Source organism: Thermochaetoides thermophila, assembly GCF_000221225.1.
Source record: "Thermochaetoides thermophila DSM 1495 unplaced genomic scaffold scf7180000011822, whole genome shotgun sequence".
NCBI classification, from domain to species: domain Eukaryota; kingdom Fungi; phylum Ascomycota; class Sordariomycetes; order Sordariales; family Chaetomiaceae; genus Thermochaetoides; species Thermochaetoides thermophila.
Genome location: NW_006383038.1, coordinates 2,991,313 through 3,017,448, shown reverse-complemented (window position 1 = coordinate 3,017,448; position 26,136 = coordinate 2,991,313). Strand labels below are relative to the sequence as shown.

The 26,136-nt window shown below is 51.4% G+C and overlaps 4 protein-coding genes across 4 annotated transcripts; 1 reads left to right on the top strand and 3 right to left on the bottom strand.

Moving 5' to 3' along the window:
* Nucleotides 1-3,135: 3,135 nt before the first annotated feature.
* Nucleotides 3,136-4,711, bottom strand: CTHT_0072520 (uncharacterized protein; the record flags this gene model as incomplete). The annotated part of the gene is made up of 6 exons (XM_006697448.1): nucleotides 3,136-3,438; nucleotides 3,494-3,538; nucleotides 3,612-3,849; nucleotides 3,911-4,098; nucleotides 4,170-4,557; nucleotides 4,614-4,711. 6 exons carry the CDS (start codon nucleotides 4,709-4,711, stop codon nucleotides 3,136-3,138), a joined length of 1,260 nt encoding a protein of 419 aa, XP_006697511.1.
* Nucleotides 4,712-6,125: 1,414 nt separating this feature from the next.
* CTHT_0072510 (putative cell wall protein) lies at nucleotides 6,126-7,577 on the bottom strand (the record flags this gene model as incomplete). Its single annotated transcript, XM_006697447.1, has 3 exons — nucleotides 6,126-6,907; nucleotides 6,959-7,396; nucleotides 7,460-7,577. 3 exons carry the CDS (start codon nucleotides 7,575-7,577, stop codon nucleotides 6,126-6,128), a joined length of 1,338 nt encoding a protein of 445 aa, XP_006697510.1.
* Nucleotides 7,578-11,854: 4,277 nt separating this feature from the next.
* CTHT_0072500 (SANT SWI3, ADA2, N-coR and TFIIIB'' DNA-binding domain-containing protein) lies at nucleotides 11,855-13,706 on the bottom strand (the record flags this gene model as incomplete). Its single annotated transcript, XM_006697446.1, has 3 exons — nucleotides 11,855-11,870; nucleotides 11,945-13,210; nucleotides 13,630-13,706. The coding sequence occupies 3 exons, from the start codon at nucleotides 13,704-13,706 to the stop codon at nucleotides 11,855-11,857; spliced, it is 1,359 nt and encodes a 452-aa protein (XP_006697509.1).
* Nucleotides 13,707-21,906: 8,200 nt separating this feature from the next.
* Nucleotides 21,907-23,181, top strand: CTHT_0072490 (uncharacterized protein; the record flags this gene model as incomplete). Its single annotated transcript, XM_006697445.1, has 2 exons — nucleotides 21,907-22,032; nucleotides 22,081-23,181. 2 exons carry the CDS (start codon nucleotides 21,907-21,909, stop codon nucleotides 23,179-23,181), a joined length of 1,227 nt encoding a protein of 408 aa, XP_006697508.1.
* Nucleotides 23,182-26,136: the final 2,955 nt, after the last annotated feature.

Sequence of the window (26,136 nt, the reverse complement as noted above, 5' to 3'; positions counted from 1 at the left end):
CTATTGTTCTTAATATGGAGTCGAGCAAAGGGACAAAGAGTCAGACCATTGAACAATCTGGGTTACATGCTACCCTCAACATATATGGACAAAACTTACATAAAACATTGAACACTTACACCAAGTGCTGTAACTAACCTCAGCACAGCAGCCTGACATTGGACATTTAGGTTTGTATAGATATTCTATAACGAAAGATATACAATATCACTATCTCACGATCATGCGGCCAATTTTTTTTGCTGTTCACCGGTGGCGCCAAAAGTGGATGGTAGAATACGAGGAGCGTTGCGCTCCTAAAAGCAAAACATGATGCATTAACTGGAAGCATACACCAAACTTTCGTTACACCCACTCTCGGTGGCATCATTTACATAGCATGAACACAAGCCTAATGTAAAAGTAGACAAGACATGTATTGTCCTCTATCCATAGCCGTAGTGGAGATCGAGCTTGTGTGGCCGCGCTGCACTCAGAAGGCTAGAGCATCACTCCCTCTAATTTCATCAACAGCAGTCCGCCGCCATGTTTTTCCATCTCTTTCATGTGTAACAGTCATCCCGTCCACCCCATGCTATAGCAACAAGGAGACTCTCTACCACTGTTCCAGCCCAGGCAACAACTTGGACAAAGAAGGCCGTTCAAAAGCTAAATCTCGTCCCTACCCTGTCGAAGAGGGTGTCTGCCCCCATTACCAAGCTCATCACATTTCCTCAGGTACATACTGGGCAGGCTCTCAAGCTACAACAATTCTTCAATACCCGGACCATTGGAACACCCCTTACATCGCCCTCAAGATCTTTGCCGCCGAATCCAGGATTGTTGCCAACAGGAAGGGGGTATTACCAAAGATCAGTTGAAGCATCGAAAGAGCCGGAACATGAGGTGAAGGCACACGACCTCTTTCATAGCAGCCCTCACTAACCCAGATGGCAGCAGCAGTGAGTATAAATGCCTGGGTTTTGCCCCCCATGCGACATGACTTGGTTCGGTACACGACTACCCGAGATATGGCGACCAAAGCCTAATAAGGGCCGTAGGTTCGAGGCTGGTTGAGCCTGTGAGATAGGTGCATGAAACATGCCATGTTTTGCACGGCGGTCGGTTTAGTTTTCCCTTCAAGTGCCTCATGGTGCAAGCCTACTCACTCTCTGCTCTTGACATCCAGACATCAGACACGAAGATATTCTCATCCCTCTTGAATCGCTCGTCTTATTGTCGAACCTCTCTCAGAGAATCCAAAAGCTCAAGAAACCCCTTTCAACCGGGCTCCCATGCCCAATTTCAACAGACAGCGAGGTAGTCTACCGCTCCACAGATGACTTCGGGCTGCTGCAAAGTTTCGAGTTCGTCAGCAAGATCCAGTTGGCAGACTTTGACTCCCCCATCTACATTCACTTGGATCGGAACGACAACCCAAACCTAGTTGCTTAGACTGAAAGAGGACGTGTATCGTCCAGCGAGGGTACTGTTAAGGTGCGGATGGAGGGAACCAGGAGAGGTGTGGAATTTGGGGTTGGTAATAAGTCCTTCCTTTCTCTTGGACAAGGGACTGTGTGTGTCAGAATGAGCGGCATCCTAATCAGTTGGGAACAACTTTGAATGATGGCCACCGGCCACGATCTCTTCTCCCTCTTTCTTATCACGAACGAGATAAGGGGGCTCAACGACGTGCACCGCCATCTGGCAAGGATGGTCTCGCTGATGGGGCTGCGCCAGAGGACTTGTTGCAATGGGAGTGTCGGATGCGGAACTCTGCCCCGCCAGTGGTTGATACAGTGTCCTCGAGCACACGTGGGGAGGGCGCACCACGCTGGGGGAGTACTTTGGGAGGCTGCTTTCTGATAATGATGGTAGGTATTCATCAGCCGCGCCCCATGATGTGTGTACAAGACTAGGCGACTAACGTGATGCTTCACTGAACCAAACAAGAGAGTTTATCCGCAAGGAATGCTCCGATTTGATTTCAATCTAGAGGATTGCATGCCACATGTGCAGGAGAAGGACGAGTTCTTGGACTCAATGCGCTCGATACTCAAGCAGCGGCCGTAAGAACGGCTGACGGCGGCAGAGTTGTTGGTACATCCTTGGTTTGAACCGGTTGAGGTGGAGGAAAGGGTGACTAACGTTTGAGAGGGGGTTTTAGAAAGTTTGGATGGTGTCAGTGCCGCTGTCAGTGCTCTGCGTGCTGAAATTTGGAGCATTCCAAAGAGTCTAAAGTCGAGTGTGCATGAGAAGCATCTATCTTGTTCGGTCAGTTATATTTGATAAAACCGAGCATTTCATCACTTTTCTTTATGGCGATTTCTCCCCTGACGGAGCATGAGGACTGTTACATTCTTTTTCAAGTGCCTGCTGCACGGACTGGATGGCTATGAGCTTGCACCTGCCACAAGCAAACCATCATGTGTCCCAATCATGTTCAATCATGATTGCTCCTAAATAGTGCTAAGCTGGTAAAGGCTCCGACGTTCACGTTGGGTGGTAGAGCCAGATGGGGTTTTTCATCATCACAGCTATGTCCGCGTATTTCTTGTCTGTTTCTATGAACTCTTGATCGGGATCGTGATTCTCTGATATGTTGTTTTCGGCCATATTTGGCTGTCAAAATATAACAATCGTTTTCAACAATATAAGATGCGAGGTTGAATCTAGAATTGTCTGAGATGGTTTTTATGCAAACTGAAGCGCTAAGCAGCGGGAAACCATATGATGGAGGATATGAAATTATGGATTTTATTCTTATGTCTTATGGATCTCGCTCAAGCCTTGACAGAACAAAGCATTCATGATCAGTTGGTTCATAGCTTTTGCTCATGTTCCCGACAATGCTTTGTCCATCCGCTTTGTCCTCGACATATTGGCGCCATCTGTTGGTATTAGGCAGCTCACACATAGAACCAACTGCATTCCTGGTGAATTAGCAGCCATTATGCTTGATGGCATGGTCATGATACTGCCTGAAATATCCCCAGTCACAGCAAAGCTCAAAAGCTACCGGTCAAGGATTATGGGCTACTCCAGGCATATAATGAGACTGAATCAACCAAAAATATCTAACATTCTTCATATCCAAATCACCACTTTCTCAGTTCCCAATACGCCGAGAGGACTCGAACGACAAACCCATTCCCCTCAAGCATAAATATAACACAACTCCCCACCCAATCCCCCAAGCTGATCATTCAAATCCATCAACTTCACCGGGGGCGCTGTCCATCCTAGATCAATGACATCCTCCCACACGCTGCTGCTGCCGCTGCCCTGTCTCTTCCCATGAATGTGTCCACTACCGTCACCCGGACCCCAGGTGTCGGGCTCTCCCGGGACGGCATTGACACGGTTCTCCGGGTCCTGCATCTGCCAGATCCACCAGACCCGGTCGAGCATGCCGTGGTGGAAGTAGAAGAGGGGATCGCCAGGGGAGCAGTAGAAGTCCTTGACGGATAACGGTTAGTTGGTGAGAATGAAAGGGGAAAGGGAAAAAACTTACACCGCCTGGATCGCCGCCGATGAGGTAGTGTCCTGCGCTGTGCAACTATTGACTTCATGTCAACCTTCTCTACCTCAACAACACCGCAAATCCTTATGTTGACAACCAAGTGACTTACCCCCCAAGGATACGGATCCCCCCTCAAAAACGGCTGGCCCAAATAGCGATTATAAAAGCTGTCCACATCCGGGTGATCCATGATGAGGCTGTACGTGTAGTTGGCCCTGGCGCCGGCAACAGAGTTCTTATTGACGTCTCGCCGCAAGCAGCGTGGGTTGTACCCGAGCCCGTCAGCGCGCGGGTTGCGCGGGAGGTTTGGCAGAACACCGCCACGGGGGCCGAGGTTGACGACCATGCTGGGAGATGATGTTAGTATGTGATATAGATGTCATGCTACTCCCAAGCGGGAGTACGTACTCCTTAAACGGCCCCGTCGTGACACAGCCGCCTCCATCTCCCGGAGGAATCATATTATATGGTCTCGGAAACCCTTGTGGGACTCCTGGATACGGTTCAGGCAGTCCGTTCCCCGACATACTCGATGGACTGCCATCAAACAGAGGCGAGTTGAGCGGATCATCTGCATATCGCTCATAGTTCATGTACTGTTATCGTTATCCCTGGTCAGTCAACCCTAACCTCTCCCCTCAGCATCTCGTTATGTGTAGATACTCACAGGCTGATACCCCGTATACCCACACTCCTCCCTCAATGCCTTCTCATAAGCCCAAATAAAATACCTATGCGCGGCAAACAACTTCCTCGGACTATGTAAGTCAAACGCCTGCGTAATATGCGTCGCAACGAAGTCATCAAATCGACTCCTCGCCCCGGGAACCTGATCCTTGGGAGCCTTGGAGGGCAAGGATTGCAGACACAAAACCGCGCGTATGTATTCCTCTCGCTCGGGGACAGAGAGGTCGCTCCATTCGCGGCGGATGGCAGCCTTCTCGAGGGTGCAGCCGTTGGTAGCGTTTTTGAGGGACATCCATGATTCGACTTTGGGCATGGTGTTGACTAGGAGTTGGTCGACTATGTCCAGCTGGTAGGCGGGGTTTCGGGAACTGAGAGGGAATTAGTGTGAGTGTCTGGGGATGAATGGGAAAAAAGGGGGGCTTACGGGTTGAAGTCCCATCTTTTAGTTGGAGGGGTTGGGCTCGCGGAGATGCCTCCTAGGAGGAAAAGGGAGAGCGTTGTAAATGTGTTTAGGGGGCGCATCTTGACTTGTAGGGAGCAGTACCGTCCTGGCTCCTAGGAAAAAACAATCCCTCTCGAAATAAAACTCGAACCAAGTCAAGAACCTGCTTAAATATAATAGATCATGTCCTCAAGGCTCCACATGGCACGCATTCTCATCACTGATCTCGGCTTTCAGACCCAAAGCAGTACCAAGAAGAGTTCACAAGCCAGTTTAGTCGCACAAACTTCCCCGGATTTTGCAAACAAGCATAAACTCTTCAGTCCAGATTGCCGTGTCCGCTCCCGAACTCCCAGTCCTCTATCACATTATATTAACCGCCATAGCTCTTGCCCAATAGATAGCCTAACTTCATCTACGCTCCCTCGCTTGTCTTGGCCTAGCACTTCTAGATCAAGGTCAGCATCCCCCTCTTAGCCAGTCTAATCTGGATCAAAAAAAAACTTTCAATCACATCCTCACACGCAGCCAATAATCATGCTCAAAATTCCATATTCCCAAGAAGCGTTTGCGTACTTCCTTCTAGTTGAAATGGATGAAGCCGATGGATAATTACCCTCTACCGTGAGACAGCCAATCAGCAGCCACACTCGAACGGATGAAGTCTCTGGTTGCCGGCATATATCTGGCATATGTGAGTATTATAGCACGCTTGAGTCGGTAGATGGGTTCCGACTGCCGAGCCGGTGCCGTTGGATCGGAAAACAACAGTCTGGGGATATTTGTCACCCTTCTCGTAAATCTGGATGAGATGAGACCATCCGATATAAGCCTAAGATTTAAGTCATACTGAAGGACAAGACAAACATTAGCAACAGCCAGAAGGGGAGAAAGTCACTTCTAAGGTTGGATTGGGAAAGTATCCCATGACCTCATATAAACCAGCAGAAGTAGGAGAGGTGAAATACTCTAAGCGGTGCTTGATAAAGGTGAATGGAGAAGTTCGAGATAAGGCACAAATATCCCTTTCCCTTGTACAAAACAACCATTTCATTCGCACTGCTTAAGTACAACCATTCGCTTGCTGTATGCAACTTCGCTGCACGTTTGTTTGTAGCATCCCATTCATGAATGCAAGACATTATCCCTCCCTCCCTGCCGCTCTTAATTGCAGTTATTGACTCCACCCTCCTTTTAACAATAGGGAAAAAAGGAAAACAAATCTTAACAGAAGAACCTGATCCCAGCAAAGGAATGCAAGGAAATTTCATTACGGAGTGTACGTACGTACTTTAGCTCCTCCTGCTCCTCCTCTCAGCGCGCTAACAACCCTTCTCCTTTTCATTAAACAGCAACAATGGTATCAACAGCAAAAGAAACAAGTCACAAAACCCCTTCACTAAACTCAATCCATCAAATGAAAGAATGAAACCAACAAACAATCATTACCCCCAAACCCCTCAGCAGCCCCTCATCACTTTCCCCCGTCCCAACCTAAAGGAACAACAACCCCGCAATACCCACCACAACCGCAAATGCGCTCGCTCCAAGCCCACTCCTAACCCCCCTCACACCCGCGTTCTCACCTGCATCACTTCCACCCGTGCAATCCTGTGAAAAGCTGCTACCATCACAGAATGAGCTCCGGCCGGTACCCGTGCCGCTGCCACTGCTACCATCACTGCCGGACGAGCTGCCAGGGACGGGGTTGCCAATACCAACGCCGCCTCCGGGGATAGCAAAAACAGATGACTCGGCCGCGGAAGCCGAGCCAGACTTGGACGCCTTCGCCGGGTCGCCTTTCGTGGGGTCAAGACCAGTAGCAAGAAGGGACTTGATGACAGTGGATTTGTTGCCGTCAACGACGGTATCGTTTGTGGCACGGTAGTCGGTGTAGTAGTAGCTGATGCCCTTGTTGGTGCCCGGAGGAGAGTCCGTCCTGTAGCACTTGACCTCGACCTCAGCAAAGGTGGCGAAGTAGTAGCCGTAGTTCTTGATCTCGTCGGATTCCCAGTCAATCTTGCCACCAGCCCAGTTAATGGTACCCTCGGCGTTTGTCTCGAGACCGCCGGGCCAGATAGAGATTTGCACGCGAGCTGGGGTCTGCGGGAAGTCCCATTGGTTGGCGGTCGCGTTCCATGTTTCAGAGCGTTTCTTCACGCGGCCAACCTTGCCATCAACGAGCCAGCGGATTTCGTCGGGGGTCCATTGGATTTCATAGTCATGGAAGTCTTCGTAGCTGTTGGACGAGATAGAGATGTTGCCCGTGTTGGTGTCTGCAAGTGTCAGTAGCTGCATCAGCACGAAAATTGGCATGGAGGACCTACAGTTCGGAATGCCCTGGAAGTAGTAATTCGTTTGGACAGTCCCGAGATCGACGCCAACCCATTCAAAGTCAATCTCGTCTTTGACATCGCTGTACAGGATGAACGCCGTGACAACGCCCCTGCCGCGAGATGTCTTCAACCGGGCACGCACAGAACCATACCACATGTACGTCGTGGTGGCTAGCACCGTGCCGACCGACTTGGGAGGCATAGTCAGCAGGGTGTTGCCCTGGTAAATGAGCGGTTCACCCTGGCCGACCCAGTCGGCGGTCTTGGGGTCGCCCAGATACTCGCTAATATCCTTGTAGCGGTCCAGCGAGTCCATCTTGTACACCTTGTCCTTGCAAACTGGCGCCGGGAGGCAAGAGTCTAGGCTGTATGACATGCGCGGGTCGCACCCGCCAAGGCAGTACGCACCGACGCCACATTGACCGTATTCTACAGCTGTCAGCATCTCCGTCCTTCATCATTCCTGGAAAGAGAGAAGTTCCGGGGGCCTACGAGAGCAGCATGGCATCTCCTTGGGACACTTCTTGTCGAGCGAGCACGACGGCGGGTCGACGGCCAACACGGACGCGGCGCCCAGCAGGGCTGCGCCCAGAACAGACGTCCTCACCATCTTTGTCGAGCTAGATTGTTCTGAGAGAGTTGCTGAAGATCAAGCACCTTTACGTTTGTGAGTTCAACTTATAAACGTGACCAGCTCTGGAATGTAGGGTTGAGCTGGAATTTGCTAACGAGTGAGTCGGGATGATCTTAGTGATCGGACACGCGCAACAGTCGTGATGTGATGGCTATTATGCAGTAGGTAAACGATGGGTAGGAGGATATGAGGTGAGGTGAGCGAGATGCGCTGTCGATCTTGTCGCGGTCCCAACTCGGCACGAAGTGGTTGTTAAACGTAGGATTATAGAGTTAGGATTAGGGGGATTAAGTGTCGTGTATTGTGTCGTAGGGCCTTTTTTTCCCTTTCTCCTTTGTTCAAAGCGAATGTCTGAATCAGAACGAACGAACGGACAGGCGACCGACTGGTCCCTTTGGTAGGTTGAGGTGAGCGAGAGTAAGGTAAAAAGGTGAGAAAACGAAGGGCTCCAGACGTCACACGCAATGGTGGGATCAGTCTTGGACGGTGGGATGAAGAGAGGAGAAAAACGACGGATGCTCTCTGCTTCTCTGCTTGCTCTCCCTGGCCGGGGTACTATCTCCCACTGCCCAAACGGGGTATCGACTGAGAAGCAACTCCATTATCTGTCTATTGAAGCTCTAATGCGCTCTCCGCCCCGATTTCTGCAGAAGGCATAGGAGCCAGCAGGGAAACGCTCCTGCACTGTGCAGGCACCGCATGCGAGCCCTGCCAGATCAGGCCTAGTGCAGCTGCATGGCGTGTCCACAAGCTCCGCTGTGGGCCCAGCGAGCGGAAGAAATGCAGCAGAATGCGCTTTCTCCAGAAGATCCATCTTGCTCCATCCTGCTCCACACGGCCATCTGAGGTGTGGAGCCCCTCGTGTTCTTGCTGGGTGAAAGTCACGAGCCGGGGAGCGTTCCCTGCTGTGCAATAAGATTTTGGAAACAAAAAAGGTGGAGCCTTCTCATGCACAAAACGGGGAACAGAAAGCGCTAAAATTGGGCCCTTGCAGAACAGGGATGCAAAGAATGCGCCGCCGTTACTCCCGTCCCACCTCACCAGAAAGCGAAGCCAAGATTCGGGTCACCGCGCCGATGTGGCTTTAGGATTGTCAGACATTGAAGCACAGCAGGTAGTGTAGCCTTCTGACCTTCTACCCTCAGACCGTGTCTCTGAATGAACTACATTTCAGACCGTGTCTCTGAATGAACTACATTTGGCATTTCGTGCTTCATGTAACGGCAGGTAGATATAAGTTTTTCCACCCTTCTTCTGATCCCTTAAGTCCTGGCGGAACTTTACAACACTGCCTCACTCCTGGCGATGTGCGATCCCTCATTAAGTGAATGCAACGGCGCCAAGCCACCCCCCAGAGGATCTCTACAGTGCAATCTCCATCCCCCATATGGGATAGCACCGCGACTGTTTGCTCTTCACATCGCGCAAACCCTGTCCTTGGCTGCAACGCCTTGTACTGGATCATTGCATTTTGTTGATGGCTGAGAACGTTTGATCAAACCAACAAGAATTTGGTAAGCAGTGCGCTGCCAACTTGGATCACTACAAGCAGAAGGTAGCCCGTAAGCAAGGCTGCTGTTTCTGCTGACTTTCATTGGGTCGCATGACTGTGTCCATCTCACGCCGCTTACTGTTTGCGATCACCTTGTGCTTTGCTTCTCAAGAGCCACATCACGTCAGTTCGTGTTTTTGAGTCGCTCCACGATCCTCTCTTATCCGCAACCCACAAGCCGAACCTTCCTCTATCAAGTCAGTCAGCAACATTCAGAGTTCAATTGCTACCCGGCTGATGGCAACCTGGAAGATGGAAAGAAAACCAGATTCCAGTACAGCGGCGCAGCTTTTCTCTCAATCAACACCACCCCACACATCGCACACCGCTTTTGAGGCAGAGTCATTCGCCCCTTTAAAAAGAAATCCAATCTTCATACGTGGATATCCTCGCCTTCATATTAATATCCCTCCCGAGCCATCCGAACACCAAACAAGCTCTGCATCTCAAGCCCCCGTTGTCCGTTGATCACTGCCCAGCCGTACCACCTCTCCGGACCGAGTCTCAAATCAATGGGTATCGACTTACATGGATTCGGCTCGATTGGGGTCTGGTCGACCGTCGATGTGCACTCCGCAAAGCTTTGCAGAATTCTGCACAAAGTAGTCTTCTGCGCATCCTTCTTTACCCCTCAGGTCTCGTGTTCTTGGAAAGGTAGAGTTGTAGGGATACCTATAGTAACTTGATTCAACAAGTTGGGCCAAACAGAGCCCATCTTTCTGTAGTTCAGTCAGTTAAGTTGTATATGTATATCATTCATCCTGAAGTTCACTTCTAAGTACTCATAAAGACAATTCCTCAAAGTTGAAGCCAGGGCGGGTCAGGGCTACACTCAAACACAGCTATTGATGGTATCAAAATTATGCTAAACCTAACCATTCACTTTTACGCCCAATAGATCTGTAGCATCGATGCTGGGAGTCAGCAAGATGAGTTAACTACAGTTTGTAGTCCTCAATTTATCACTACATGATGTCGTCAAGCTTGAGAGCATTCCTCATTCTAGGTTGGCTTTAGCCAACAATCTCCCACAGAATAGACAGATTATGAACATAACACAACTTCAGATCACAGCTCGTTGGCATTGATCGACGGCGGGAGCAAACTCACCAACAATAGGACATTTGACTCTGAGAAGTCTACAACCGAACCTGGAGTTGGCTTGAGCTATTACAAACGTGAGTATAAAACGGGCTGGCGTCAGGGTCATCACCCTTCATCTCCCATATCTCTCCACCCAATGCAGATAGACAAAGAGCTCACTTCAGCACAACCCCGAGCTGAACGGGTAGCAACTCTCACAGCACATCAACACGAGGGCCATAAGGGAGATAAGCTGACACGACAGCACAAAATCAATTGCTCCTCCATCCCACGACCATCCTAGCCTAGCCTAGCCTGCATACCATGAAATGTATGAAGTAGGTCCATTGTTAAGTACGTGCCTTCCAACCGAGTTAATATACTTTCTTGCCCAGTAGTAGTCCATCCTCCTCCCATCCTGAGTCCTGCAAGCCAGTCAGCAGCTCAAGCTGTTGCAGGCCAGCAAGTGCAAATGCTCCTTTCTCCTGTCTTACCCATCTCCATGGCCCATCACGACAACGACATGCTTGCCCACTGCAACTAAGCCAACCAAACGACGAACGGTCAGTCCATTCATCCACCAAATCAAGAAGACAAACTGACGATACCGCCATCCAGCCAACCACGCAGCCGCAGCTCGGTCAGCGCGGTTACTCTTCCCTTGTTTCCCCAACTAAACCCATTAACAGACAGGTAGGCAGGAGGTAGTTAGGGGGAAGTAGCCCGCGGCCAACCATGCTTCGCCACTCAGCAAGACAATTATGTCCCCTGAGCAAACAAGCAAGCAAGCAGTCGAAATGTCCCATCTTAACCAGACTAGGCCACTCATTCACGCAAAGAACGAAGCAGTCAGGCCTCGGAGAATGAAATAGCATCGTCCGTTCCACAAACAGACGACGTAGGCCACCGAAGCAACCCAACCAACCAGTCCCTATCCCAGCCAGCAGGTTATCCTTCCCAGCAACCAACCATCCTCCACAAACCAACCAACGAAACCACTTTAAATCAACAATTTGAAAAAAAGGGGGACCAGATACCAACCGAAATACAAGACAGTTCAGTTGCAAAGTGGAAATCCTGCGGAAAACTGAAAAAGATTTAGGAGGGTAACAAAAGACCCTACCAAAAATCAGACGAAAACCAACGAGATCAACTCAACGAACAAAACTCAACGACTCGCGAATTCCGAAGTTTGCGTTAGGCAGGGTTAGAAATTCACCAATAGTACCTTGAAACAAATCACCAGCGAAGTAGAAGACGAGAAAGAGGCCAATGAAATATAAGACTGTCGTTAGTTCGCTCGTCCGGTCGGTCGCTGTCTATTCGTTTGAAGTCTGAACGTCCAAAGGAGCGAGAGGTAGCTTGCAATCCGTGCCGAAACGAAGGCGGTATACCTCGAAGGTCGATCGGACTGGAAACTCGTCCTTACAATCGGCGTCCTTGTTGTCCTTGAGTCGACGTCGAACGGAACGTGCGATGGAATAACCCCTAGAAAAGACCAACAAGACCTCGACTACCTAGAAGCGCCGGAAAGCCGTGCTGTCATGGGTAGGACCGTTCAGCCGAACACCGTCTCCAAACCGACTGTAACGACGACGGTGCCAACTACCTACCACCTTTAGGAGGGAACAGTTCTACGAATGTCAGTAATTAGCCTCCTATACTTAAAGGATCAGGGTGCCTACCAGGAAACTGTTCCTTGGCATACTGCTCGCAAGCCTTGGCGGGCTTGCCAATCTTTTGGCCAATGACCTTCCACTTGTTGTTCTCGTACTCCTTGATGGCGTTGAGCAGCGCAGTGCGCTCGTCCTCGGCGAACTCGGCGTAGTGCATGTCCTTGTACCAGTGTTTCTTGACGCTACCTTCGGTACGCGTAGGAAAGCTTTTGGCGATCTCGGCCCAACTCTGGCCGGCGTCACGCATCTGCTTAAGTTTGAGCTCCTCGGCTGGCGTCCAAGGCGTGTTGGTGCGCGTCTTCTTGGGCGGCGGTGGGGCAGTCGCTGGATCCGGCTTTTCCTGAGCGGGCTGGGCCTGCGCGGTAGCAGGCTGGGTGCCAGCCGGGGCGCCAACGGGCTGCTGCTGCGCAGCTGGCTGCTGAACCGCCTGCGGAGCGGGCTGGAACTGGTGCTGGATGTGCTGGTTCTGCTGGACCTGCTGCTGTTGTTGGGGTTGCGGCTGCACCTGGGGCTGCCCCTTCTGCGGAACACCCGACTGAGCAATCTGGGGAGACACGGTCGGCGCCTGCTGACCGGGCTGCTGAGGCTGCTGTGGGGCCTGTTGTTGGTGCTGACCCGGCGCGGGGCCCTGCATGTGCTGAGCGGGGTGCTGACCCGGGTGCTGCTGAGCATGATGAGCAACGTGCTGGCCGGGATGCGGAGCACCATGCTGAGCTACGTGAGCGGCCTGCGGATGCTGGGCATGCGGCGGTGGGTGCTGCGGCGCATGCTGCGCAGGATGGGCCGGAGGATGCGAGCCAGGAGCGGGGCGCTTCCGCCTGCCGGTCGTGGCGGGAGCCGGGGCCGGAGCCGGCTGCTGGGTCGGAGCAGATTGCTGCTGCTGGGCACGAGCCATAGTCTGCTGGACCTGCGGCACAGCATGGTGCTGGGGATGCGCCTGCTGTTGCGGCTGACCCTGCTGCTGTTGTTGCTGAGCTGGTTGCTGTTGTTGTTGCTGCTGGGCCGGCTGTTGGGGATGTGGCTGGGCAGCTTGCTGCGGCTGTTGATACCGGTAGTCGACGGCCGGCTGATCGCGGCGCGTCATGTCCGGCTGCTGAGCAGGCGCAGCATAAGGAGACTGACTGTACCAGGCGGTATGGTTAGCGAACAGACTCGCATGTGAAGACTGCTCTTGCTGCTGTTGTTGCTGCTGTTGGGCCTGCTGCTGAAACACCTGTTGCAACGGCTGACGCTGCAGCGAACTCATCGACGCCGTCTGGGGCGGTCGCCATGACTGAACGTCGTTTGCCGTGCGCTGCCTCTTCATAACACGCGATAGCGATGGACAAAGCACGCCTCAACCACCTGGCCAGCACCAGGAGGCACGACAGCGACGCAGCTGCAATCCAAAACGGGCTCGGGGGTTAGGAGAAAATAGGAGTCTCGGGGATATGGGGATATGAGAACAGCTTGATAGCAATAGACGTATATCCGTGAACCACTGTGATGGGGCTATTGCCGCGGCCGATGCACGAGGTACTCGGGTTCCATGTTAGAACGAAGGTTCCCGAGTCCCGGGGAGTACACTGGGTACATGAAACGGCGTGGACGGGAGAATGGGGGGGTTGGGGGAAGATGGAGGGGCACGGCTGATGGCTGACGGACGGCGTGATTGCAGCGGTACAGCAGCGCAGGCAGGCAGCAGATACGAAAAGGTACAAGCGCTGGATGTACTCACTGGATCTCATTCGAATGATTTGTGGCGGAGTTGGAGTACAGATACTCCGGCACGGGCGAAATCGTCCACTGGTGCATGTTCTGATATATTGTCAGCAGGCTGAACCGGATTTGAACAGCTTCATATTGATAGAGACTAAAGCTTTGTGATGCGATGCAAGTTTGTAGATGAACGCGCTGTATTTACCACGCACTCGTTTTTCTCACTCGTTGTCGCGGCCATGTACCGCATTCACAATTGATGCGGGTGGGTAACATGTCGGCCTTGACCAAAACCAGCCAGGACCAGGTAAAACCAGATAACAGCAGGATTACCAGGTCGTGGTCGTGTCTCGTGTCAGCAGCAACCACGCGTCGAGCAGCCCTAGGCGACGCCGCGTTGTTTGAATACATCGTACCTCGACCTGGCCTCGAGCGGCGAATAGAGCTTGAGTCAAGCCAAAGCCAGAGAGTATCGTCTCCAGCGACTGCGTGCGCGCGACTTGCTTTGCATAGCAGACAGGGAAAAAAAGAGAGAACTGAAAAAAAAAAAAAAACTTACGATGGCCAGTCAGCTCAATGGTAGACGTGCATATATGCAGCGCACAACGAGTTGACGATCTGCGATGACAGTGAGCACGAGGTACTTGACAGTGACAAGATACCAGCGACGGCGTGGTAGCGACAATGGCAGCGACCAAGCCTCAGGTAGGGTAGTCTGGGTGAGGACGAGCCTCGAAGTGACTTGGTGACTTGGGTCTTTGGTGCGAGTGACTTTGGTGACTCGGATCTGGATGCGCGGGCAACAAAGAGAGAAGCTGAAATTGATAAAGGGTACTGTACCTTGAACCTGCTGACTCGTCTGTTAATGTTGCACGTCAGTTGCTCTACCCTCGGACGACTGGAACAAGGACGTAAAGAGGAGGGCTGGTACAGAGTCAGACGAGAGCACAAGGTAGCTGGGACTTGCTCAAGACCTGGGAGTGGGAGTGCTGGCACTGGGGACCGGGACTAGGGGTGGAGAGAAAGGAAATTCTGTGACCTCAGACCTCAGAGCGCGCACAACCTTCGAAGGACGACGCGGGCCTTGGGGTGGACCGGGTTTTTTGAGCAGCCAGGGGACGGAAAGCGGGGTCTGGGTCTGATGTGTGTGCCACGACCAGGTCCTCCACGGACTTGGAAGGAACCACTCACTGAAGTCAAGCTGGGTCAACCGGGCCTGCGACTGGGTCCCTATGCAAGAGCCTCAAGCCTCGATGTTCTGTGCCTCGTCGGCTGTGTCCTAGTGCTGACTGGAATCACGGAAAGTGAGAAAAGCAGAGAATAAAAAGAGGATTCTGCGACACCGAGGGCACAGTTTGGGTGACCAGCCAGGGTCAACGAGCGCGCTCAAGCCACAGGAAAACTGAGTGGGAAGGCGTCAAATTCGTGCTCTTTCCAGTTCCCTCGAGCCGTTGACAGCCTGCCAAGCCCCACTCGGGATGTAATATACGCGCACTGATTGGACAGAACGCGTCCCGCAAGCTTGTGTCGACGAACGTTTGTTTGCCGGCCGTGGCCGCCGCCACCGTTCTTGCTGACACAGTAGCTTGTTGCTTGTTGCGTGTTGCGCCTCGTCCATTTCGTCTCTTCTGCTCCCCTTTTGGGAACATGTGGGCTACTGTTGGCTCGGCAAGCGCAGATCAAAAAACCTTTCTGCAGATGCCTTTTTTTTTACTTTAACGCTATCTTCAACAATCAGACGAAAGCGAAGTGTCTCCGATCCAGTCCCATTCATAAGCGCCAAAACTTGCGCCAAACTTGCAAAAAGCAAAATGTGGGAAGCAAACCGTGACCTGCAATTTCACGGAGCCTTGGCACACGTTCTCTCCAATGGCTGCCCGCGCCGAGAGGCTTACACAGCCGCTGCGTATCTCACGTGTAGTCGCGCAGAACGAGCCGTTGGGGACTACGATGCTTGGCGAGCAACTTGCATTGTCTCTGCTAAGAGAGTCGACCGACAAAAATAATCAATGTTGATCGCACAAAGAGGTTACCAAGATGCTACTTCGTCAGAAGGTCACTGTCCATACTCTTCCAAGCTCTCCATGCCTTCTTTGTTGTGGGTAAAATTCTTGGCATTGGTGGGTTATCTCAGTGGAAATTTCATGGGGCCTGCACGTGCCACCGTACTCCGTACAACATGACGGCTCGCACGGTAGGCTGAGGAGGATCTGGAAGACTCAAGAACGATACTTCTCGAAAAAAAATAAATAAACTACAGAACACGCCTAGTATGTTTTCGTCTTTGCTTAGTTGTCAATATGAGGTGGTGTCAGGAATTGTCCGTCGTTCAGCAGACGTTGCTGCGAATATTAAAAGCCAGCCGCCAGAACAGTTGGGCTTGGTATCCGCTGACCCCACATTGCCCTCTCCTACCCCTCACCATCTTCCAACACCATCAAGCGCTGGAACCGCTGTTTCTTGGTACGAACTTAAGATCATTCCTCTTATCCAAAAGAGACTCGGATAAATATTGTCATGTGTTCTACTAGTTCTCGGACCCAAATGTCCTAGAGGCCGAAGTATTTGAGCCAACATCTTCTGAATGTCTTCTCAACCGTAGTCGCAGATCTTCTCGGCCTCCTCCAGACTCAAGGACCAAGCTTGATATCTCCCTTCTCATGTACAGTACCTTGATTGGCCCGTTGGTACCCGGACGTGTCATAGGCCTGTGTAGCCCGATCAGTGGCAAACGTAAATCAACAAAATGGTACCTGATTTGACAAGGGCTTTGTACCTCTTCGGCGGCATGCATGAGAGCCCCTCTTTTACTACTTTGGAGTCGTAAGAAGCTGACCAGTTATACACTTGCTTGGGAAGTTCAAGACTGTAGTTGCCTTGGTTGATGAAAGAGGTGGTAGTGGCGATGTCAGGGATGGTTGGCTTGGATATCCACTGGCTCTATCGGACGGGAGAGGAGTTACATATCACCAACTTTCTACTCCAGGATGGGCGCTCGACCAAAGCAAGCGATCCTTTCCGGGCGTCCGAGCCGGTCCTTTCGGCTTCACACAAGAAGCTTCTGATAAACGATGCCTATTCAACTACTCTGCTCGGCCTGGTCCGGCTCGGCACCCAGCCGCATATTTGCTTGGCGGGTCGCGGCACGGCACGGCACGGCACTTTGGCAGCTACGTACCTCTCAGCGATTCTGCTCGGAGGACTCAACCAATCTCGGCCCAAGTCCGGAAGCGGGACGGGGAGAGCCGTGCTACTCGGCGGGACTTAAGAAGTTCACTCCAACTGCCATACCGGCGATAGCCCGTTACTGGGCTCGGCACCGCTAAGAGCACACCGGATATTCGGGTTCCCAAAGGACGAACCGTTCGGTGATACATGACCGTAACAGTAGTTTACATGCCTAAGCCTCAATGTCGTGCTGTTGACATAGCTTCAGTTTCTCAAGACAGAAACGTTGATTATAAATGGCGGGATCTCGTTGTGTATTCTGGACAGAGAGAGCTGCCAAGAAGGCAGTTCCTGGACTGCATCCCATCGCTCGCACACTCAACGTTAGTCAGCTGCGAAAGCCGTTCACACTTCAAGTGTCATGGCCACTTCGTCACTGACCGGCAGTTTTCTGGTTCTGAACTTCAAGGCTTAGCAATGCTCTTGGCCTTATGTCTGTGGTGAGTGATGTACTAAAGTCATATATGATGTCTATTAAATCTCTTTGATACACATGTGGACATTTTCTGACTGTAGCCATTATGAACTTGCTAATCCAAGAGTTATGAGGGACTCTTCGTCCAGCTGATGCACAGCAACTCCCACCCAGTAGCCAACGTACATTTGTCTGATTCACTCTTCGACACTTCGAGAACTCTTTTGATCTTACCATGATTATCCAGCAAACCTTTGATTATATATCGGGATGTGGGCGACGATTCATTCTCCTACCAGATCTCAGACCAGGAAGGCGATGATCTACTCAAAATGTATGTCAGGACCTGATTCAGGAAAAGATCTTGGTCCCGGATAGAGTTCCGATGACGCATGGACAAGGATTGGGAGGGTATTCATGCTTTTTCGAGAACAACGGCCAACTACATCCAGAAAAAACCAATGGTACACTCGAAGCTCATGGGTCTGATACAGAGATTGATCAATGATAAGTCGTGACAATGATAGCGAGCTGGCTTGTGTAACCCCGGAACTTGTCAAGTTGACATTTGTCCCACTGGCTGACTGACACATCCGTCGTCCATCCAAAGTATACGAACCGCAACTTGAATGACTCTCACGGGAATAGGGCAAGGTAAGGAAGGTACGCTGACTCGCCCCTTTTTGAGGCTGTCAACTCGAACTAATTATTACAGGGGCCGGATAGGGTCCGGGATCATCCTGCCCGTATGCAGGTGGGCGAAACAGGAAGGATTGGAAAGGGAGGAGGGGAGTAAATATCTGAAGTTGTGGTGTTGAGTCAAGACTGAATTTATTGAGACGAGATGATGGAGGGAGGGTGCTTAGGTGGTGGGATGGTGGGCTGTTAAACAGACTAGATTGACAAGCTGCGATGGAGTGAAGGGGCTTCTTTTGAGTTATCCGGCCCATTATCTTGCTATTTTCTTTTACCGATCAGTCGAACAACACTCCTGCAGTAGGCAGTCAGGACGTTGCTTGCGTAAAGCTGTTTCCTAACAGCTAACTCAACTTAGATTGGCGTCGTTGAGTGACAATCCGTGAGTTGTCATCATGCGTCTTAACTTGGCATTCACTCAGCAAAAACATACAAAATCCCCTTCTCTCCAATCCAGTCCCTATCCCATGATGATTACCTCCAGTGAGTCTCACCTCGCAGATCATCATCCACCCATACAACGATCTAAATCATGCTCTCTGTTACCCCATCACCTCATCAATGCAAGGCCACATCCTCGCAACGGAATACCTACCGACAGTGAGGGATCGACATGTCAAAGCGCTTAGGGCAGGTGGATTAGATCAGATGATGGCTGGTTTAGGGCAAAGGATATGATGTGGGTGGGATCTGATGCTGATGGGGATGGAAGTTCAGAAAGTTTTCATGTGTGATGTAGAAACTCTTGAGCAAGTTTTTCATGGAGAAGTACATTTGTTGCAGGTGAACAGAGATATGTACATGAAGGAGGGTTTCGATTACACATTGCTGCCGCACTGGAAACTATGGCTGTGTCCTTTTGGGGGGGAGGGGGGGAAGGGGGATCTGTTGTTAGATCACGATGGTAGTACGTATCTTGCTTGATATCATCGCTGGTTCCTGAATTGTCTTCCAAGTTGTCTGGTGATGAAGCTGGACAGAGAAGATTCACCAACCGCTAACCGCCATCTTCAGTAACCACTTAGAGGAGAACAGTGCTTCCTTCTCAGCGGCAAGTAACAACCAATGTTCCCTGCAAATTCCCGCTGCTTCATTCGCTGTTTGGCTAAGCATTCTCTCCTCAGCTCAGCTGATTCTGTGGCTTGCATGCCCTAATGAATCAAGTTCGGTTATCTTTCCGCTAAGGTCCCTAGGGTATGGGCTTGAGTGGAGAAAACCTAAGGGGCTGTTCCTGGAAATCACAGCACACATCACTCAGTGGCACATCTTCAAACACATAAGCTGCATAAGATTGAGCTGTCTCGCGAACAAACAGCTGGAATGTGTTAACATAAAGGCCTTGAAGCGGAAAGGTTCTAGAACCGTGGCTTTGTGAAGCCTGGGGGATCTATAACTGTCAGGCTGGCAAGAGCGCAAGCGCCAACTCCTGCGTGCTCTGATGCAGAGCTGGCTTTGAAAAGTGCCTTGAATCCGTACACTCTCGACATCTCACAGCTGCCATCAGCAACTCGATCTCAATCAACACTCAGTATCGGTGAAGCGGGGGCGGGGTCAAAAGCCACAAAGCCAAGCCAAGGGCACCGGTCAGATCGGATGCAGGACGCGGGGGAAGGCCAAGGCCAAGGCTCTGGCCAAAGCCAAGACAAGTCCAAGAACAAGCTTGATCGAACCCTGCCAGGTCTGACACACGGGTGAGGTCGCGCCAACAGTTTAGCGAGTTTGAGGAGAGGCTCCAAAGGCACGCTGCATGGGCGGTTGGGGGCTGGCGAGGGGCGGGCAATCGATCGGAAGTTGAGGATCCAGTTTTGGGTTTTGATGACGTTGTGATGCGCTGTTGTTGAAAGTAACCTTTGTAGGTGGGTTTTGGTGGTGATGGTAGGATGTAAGATGGCTGCATGTGTAGCTGGGGTGGTTAATTTCGAGAATCCTTTGATCATTGACCGATGGCCATCAAAAAGTCTCACAAGCCGCTGGCCGTCCAAGCGACCTATTCTGTGATCAACTTGGAGGTCCAGCCAGACCACTCGCAGACTCACCTCGGCGAGCAATCTGTCGAGGCAAAACTCGCTTTCGAGCTGTGGCCATGAGAAACAAATCCATGTTTCAACTTTCCCATCCCAAACCAAACAAGCAGTGGGGTGCTTGGACGTGCATAGTCGTTACTGGACCCACTCACTGCTGGCAACCGGCAGCAATCATATGTGCCGGGACTCGGCAGCCCCTTCCAAGAGCCTCACCTGTGGGGTGTGGACTCTTGAAAAGGTCTGGCCAATGATATACAGTTATTGGCTGTAAGAGAGCCAGTCAGATGCGCTGCTCGCTGTGGCGGACAGGGGCCAGGGCAGTTCTGTGACAGCCCCACTTACGCAACAAGCTTGGCCCACAACATGGACGTTCACTTCACACAGGCCTCTTTTCTCTCTTTTCCACAACATTGCTGTTCTGGGAAGCAGAACTCGATACCTGTACGCGACTCATGCTAGGCGACCGTCCGTGCATCATTTATGTCTGTCAGTTTGATGGGATTGACGTGCTTGGTAAGGCGTACCTTGTGATGATGATGTTGATGCGCTTTTTTTGATGCCTTCCCAGTCCTTTACCTTGGGTTGAATAACCTAGCTAAGATTTTCAATCGATCATATTACCGCCAGCTACTTGCTAGATCCTCAAGTTGAGATGTGTGCAGCCCAGGTCCAATCAGCGTGTTTCACTGTTTTGATCCCTCGCGAGTCAGGACTCGGCAACTCGTCCAGTCACTGTACGATCGCATCCACAGCGGAAAGAGTGACAAGATTGCCCTGAGGAGCAGCTTACAAAGGAATAGAGCGACCCTCGCCAACGATGGACCCAGGTCTAGTGTTAGCCACCTGCAGGCGGCGCGATGGGGTCGTGAGCCCCGACATCAGATCTCAGATCGGAAGCGCCTGGAACCGGGAAAAAAAACTGACGACGGGAGCCGCGGCCAATGCGCACGTCCGTTTCGAGTCGTCCAAATGTGTTGTTCTGGCGACCCCTGACGCATCCGGCTTGTACCTGCGTATGGCGATCGTCTGGTCTTTGGACTTTGCTCGTGCTCTATTGCTTCTGAGATGGCAACAATAACAATAGCAACAACATAAGCTAATGGTGCGATGTGTTTGTGTTTACTCAGGATTGATCGCGTCCTGTTGTCTCATCATGCAAGTTTGGCGGCTGTTGAAGCTCGAGGCCAGATAGCTGGCCTCTGTGAGAGCATGCCCTGGACCCTAGATGTCACCCGTTCTCCAAAGTGGTCACCCGGCCTCGCAACCCCAGACGTCCCCACACAGTCAGGTCTGTAACAGGCCTCTGAAGCTTGTGTTTGGCCCCCCCTGTCCGCCCTGCGAGACTGCATGGGACTGGCTGGGACTGGATGAGGCTCACACGGGCATCATGCGTCAATACCTTGCATTATTATTTTCTTCCCCTCCCCTCCCCCTCTCCAACTCTTCCTTTTGCTCTTTTCTTCCTCTACTATTACCGTTGTTTTCCCAGCTAGGCCCTACCCACTGCATCTCTCTTCCTCTCTTCATCACTGCGCTGTCGCGTGTGTGTCCCTTTCGTTTCTTTCCTATCTCCCTTCTCGCAGCTAACATTGTCGCTCTTTCGTCCTGCCCAACTAGATTGGCTGCCTGCGCTCTTTTGTCAAGGGAGAGTTGTTGTTCGCTTCGTCAGAGGGGTATAATCTGGTTTATTATACTCGTCTTGTTCGCTTGGTCGACATTTGCACACTGCTTTGCTTTTGACCTAGTTTTGCTGGGTTGTTTTGCTCTTTCGACTATTTCTTTTTAAAAGTCACTGAGTGCCAACCCAACAAAACCTTCTCTTTGCAGCAGCTAGTTCTACTCTTCTTAACTATATATCTCTTTGAAGGTCAACCGCCTGGACGGTTGAAGATCAGGATAGTCGCTGGGCCAGCTCATCACGATGTCGCCCACCATGCACATGACAGCGCCTGCGATGCCGTATGCGCCCACGTCTGACGCCCTCAGCCGTCACGAATACGGCGTCACGAAGCCGAGGAAGACGACGACTGGCGGAGGAAGGGCCTGGAGCGAGGATGAGGTATGTCTTTCTGAAAGTGTTAAGCGCGAACTTGGCTGACTCCCTTAGGAACTCTATCTCCTCCAAACACGCATGCAGAAAATGCCATACAAACATATCGCCGCCCACCTAAAGAAAACCGAGCTCGCTTGTCGTCTCCACTACCACCAACTCAGCCACGGGAGCTCCCGCCGGAAGCGTGCCGCATCTCTCTCCTCATCTGGCAGCTCTTCTGCCCCTAACAACCACTCCCCCGTCATGCGCCCCTCGTCCATGCCCTCGCCCATCCACGAGCATGGAAGCCGCTCTGCCTCGCCAACAGACCACTCAGCCTACCACTGTGTCAGCCCCAGCGGTGCGAGTATCCAACTGCCCAGCATCTCATCCACCACAGCAGCAGGGAGCAACACTTCTCCTCGGCTGCCAGTCATCCTCCCGAAGCCTGCGTCCATGGGCTTAACTCTCAACACTATGGTCTCGCCTGCCTCAGCGTCCTCCTCGCCAACCGCCTGCCGTGCCTACCCTAACCCTCTGCACGACATCCCTCCTCCTCCTCCGCAGGGAATCACTTCTGCCCCGGCAAGCTACCGCACCTCGTCCAGCTCTACCGCCCCAACTTCAACGACTCCCAAGCCAGCGAGCCGCCCTGGAACTCATCACAACGCCCCTTCTCTGAGGCTAGACTGTTCCCCGGCTACGATTCTCCCCTCCCCTAGCACACTTTCAGCCTCTCCTTGCGGTAATAACTTGCAAGGGGCGAGTCATCCCGTCGATATGGCACGCCTGACAGCCATCTACAACGCGCATCGAGCACATTTCTGGAATATGATTGCTGCCGAGTACGGACAGGGGGCAAATCCTTGGGTTTTGGAGGGAGCTTGGCGGTCGACAAGTGCGAATAACAATACAACAATGGGGGGATTTATGGCTCTGGGGGGAGCTGTGACACCTATTACGCCTGTTACAAGTCCTGAGGAGGGGTATGGACTTTGCGGGGGAAATAACAATGTGAATGGGAGGGAGCAACAACAACAAAAGCAGACGATGAAGTCGGATAAGACGAGGATTAGTGCTATTCTGGGGATTGATGCTAGCCCGAGAAGCCCGAGTGAAAGAGAGATGGTTAGGAGGATGGAGGAGAGGTGTGCTGTGGGCGTTGTGGGGGCTTAGAGCAGATCTAAAACATAGCTTCTGCTCTTCCCTTTTTTTCTCTTTCGTTTTGGGTTCTTTAGGGTTAAGGATATCTTCTCGCAATTGAACATTGGGTTTGTGGGCTGGGTATTCTTAGTAGGGTTAGCATTGATTTATGGGCACTTCTCTCTGCGTTGTCGGAAATCGCCGACACAGCTGTTTCCCTTCTCTTCCGTTCCTCCCTCATTGCTTCTTCCTTGCTTGGATGATGACGACGACATGACTGTCGAGTCGTTGTTGAGGACTGGAGGACAGTTGTGCTGGGGAAAACCTTTTTTCCCTTCCCTTTCTGTTTCTCAGCAAAAGCTGTGGGATGCTGATGGACTGATGGCTGGGATATATGGAGGAAATGATAACATGAACCTGTGGCTGCTGGGTCATCATGATGCTGGATGCTGGATGAACAAAATGATTCATGGTCATGATCATGAGTGATATGACGATGAGCAGTGTGGTGAAGCACTGGCTCAATCTCACGGGAGGATGGATGGTAGGTTAGCTGGGCTGTTAACGATTGATTTCCATTCACACACATGTGGGCAGGCATGATGGTTGGTTGGGTGCACGTTCTGTTCTGGTTCATGGTCAGTTTCTGGAGATAGGTAGGTAGGTATCTAGGTAGGCGTATATAGGAATCTAGACGTTCATAGCAACAACTTGAGGGTGTTTTCTTTGTATGAATGTTTGTATCCGGGTGTGGATGGGCCGTTGCTCTGTTAGTGTTGGATGTTGCCATATGATGTTCTTCAGACCAGCTGGCATGCTCGATGAGCTTCCGATATCGTGTGCGAAAGTCTTTGAACGTAGTAATGAGCAGTCGTATCGGTTGCATACGTTCACATAGCGGTACATAGGGACAGGGAAAGCGAATATATATGGACTATTGTTCCTTTGCTTCCATCGTCATTCTCCTGGCCTTCGTCCATGGCAGTCTAAGAAGCTGATCGGTAATAAATATCTTCCATGTTCATTCTGAGGTATCTCTAAAAGTTTCTCCATTCAAAGACTGGTTTTGCACAGATTATATTGATATTGATGATGAAGATGAGCTCCAGACGCGATTTCCAATTAGAGCTCAACCTTGACGTATGATAAGAGTGAGCATATCAAGACTGAGAGCCTTGTAAGTTTCCTCGTTACCCAGAGTTGGGTAGCTCACTTTGCACGTTACCAAGTAGGCATTCTCGGGTGACGACCGCTCCGTCGCCTCTCCGTACAGCTTCAGGTTCGGGTACGCTAACCAGCTGTCACACCACCTGCCACATACCTCCCTGTATGTATGTACCCAACCCGGCTGAGCGGGATCTCGGCCTGCCTTAGCGTACCCAGTGTAGATTGGCTAAACTTCACCGAGTTTCCTCACCTAAGTCATGACAAAGATGGATACGGTTGCCAATCTTGACCAGTATCCAGGCCTGACACATGGCAAGCTACTTATATCGTATCGTTGCATGAGATCATGCCAAGTGTTGACATACTATCATATGAGCAATGCTTGGTGGTGACGATAAGTTTTCAGCTGACCTAGCTTTCAACAACCCAAACAACACCCAGATACAAGGAAAGCCGGCGGTTTTTTTGCCAAAAAACCGAGTCACCGCCAGTTTGACGATGACTGTTTGGTTCTGGCCATCAACTATGGGCATGAGCAGGGTCGAGTAGAACGGCGAGGATGATGTCAGTGCGTTCAGTTGGCAAAACGTGGTTGTGCCAGGTCATGTTCCAGAACTTCCAAAGCAGGGACAGGACACGTTGAAGTCTCTCCAAGTCCGGGGCTTGGTGCTGCAGGGCTTCGGGCATATCGCCTTGCTCCGGCCGGGATCTATGTACACCTAATTGTGTTGTGATTTTTGCTAGGAGGAGGGGAATGCTACAGAAGAAAACTTGACAGACGTAGCTTTCCCAATCGAACTGATGAGGGTTTATGTAGAGATGGCGTGTTCGAAACAATCTTAGCAGCAGCAGCAGTAGCAGCAAGTGAAAACCTGCTACATTGTCTTCGTACCACGGGCATTGCATCAACAATGGGTTGCGTCAAACCCCCCAAAGATTTCCATCATCTTGGCTAGGAATAAGCATATAAACCAAAGTTTAACAAGGTGAAGCAGCCATCTTATCAGCCACTGCATTATGCAGCTACCGCGATCAATATGCAAGCCATCTGCATGTCATCCGGTTATCAGCTGCCAGCTGTCGTGTCCTGTAACGACGGCTGGTTGCTTGAAGTTGGCCGCGGCCTTGGACAATACATCAATATTGCCGCGGCACAGAACTTCTGATCACTACGTTATCATCGCCGGTAGTTACATATTGTCCACACGGCCTGCAGAAAGTTGAGTCAAACACCTTAAGCCGATCGTGACACCGATGCCGACCGATGCCAACCGTGCCGTGCGCCGAGCATTCGGAAATTACCGCGATAAATCACAAGTGCTGTCGATATACATCGGCTTCGGAGCTGGTGATGTGATTAGCGTATTTCCAAGCAAGCAAGCCTCCATCTTCATCCTCAATTCTGCCACGCTGGCACCATGACACTGGTACCTCTAATTAATCGCCTTGAAATCCATCTTAACGTTTCCCCCCCTAATTTTTGGTCCGCTCCTAGCGCCCGGACTCTTGAAAGCAACATCACCAGCCGCAATGCCTAACAGCAAGCCCTTTTCTGGGAATGCCAGGTCCAGGCATTCGGAAGAAAGCTTCTAGAAAGAGAAAAAAACGCTTACCGTACCCGGCTTTCCCAAAATCATCATGCACGGACGAACGAAACGCTCAGGCAGCGAGAAGGGTCTTGGCCGCTGGCAAAGGAACGTCGTGTCGTGCTTCCGGTTTTTCCTGAGTGTTGGACCAGGGTTCCATGTTTGGTTCGTTGCAACGGCAGTGAGAGAGGAGCGGCCCTAAAGTTTGGTTGTATTTTACCGTACCACGTTACGG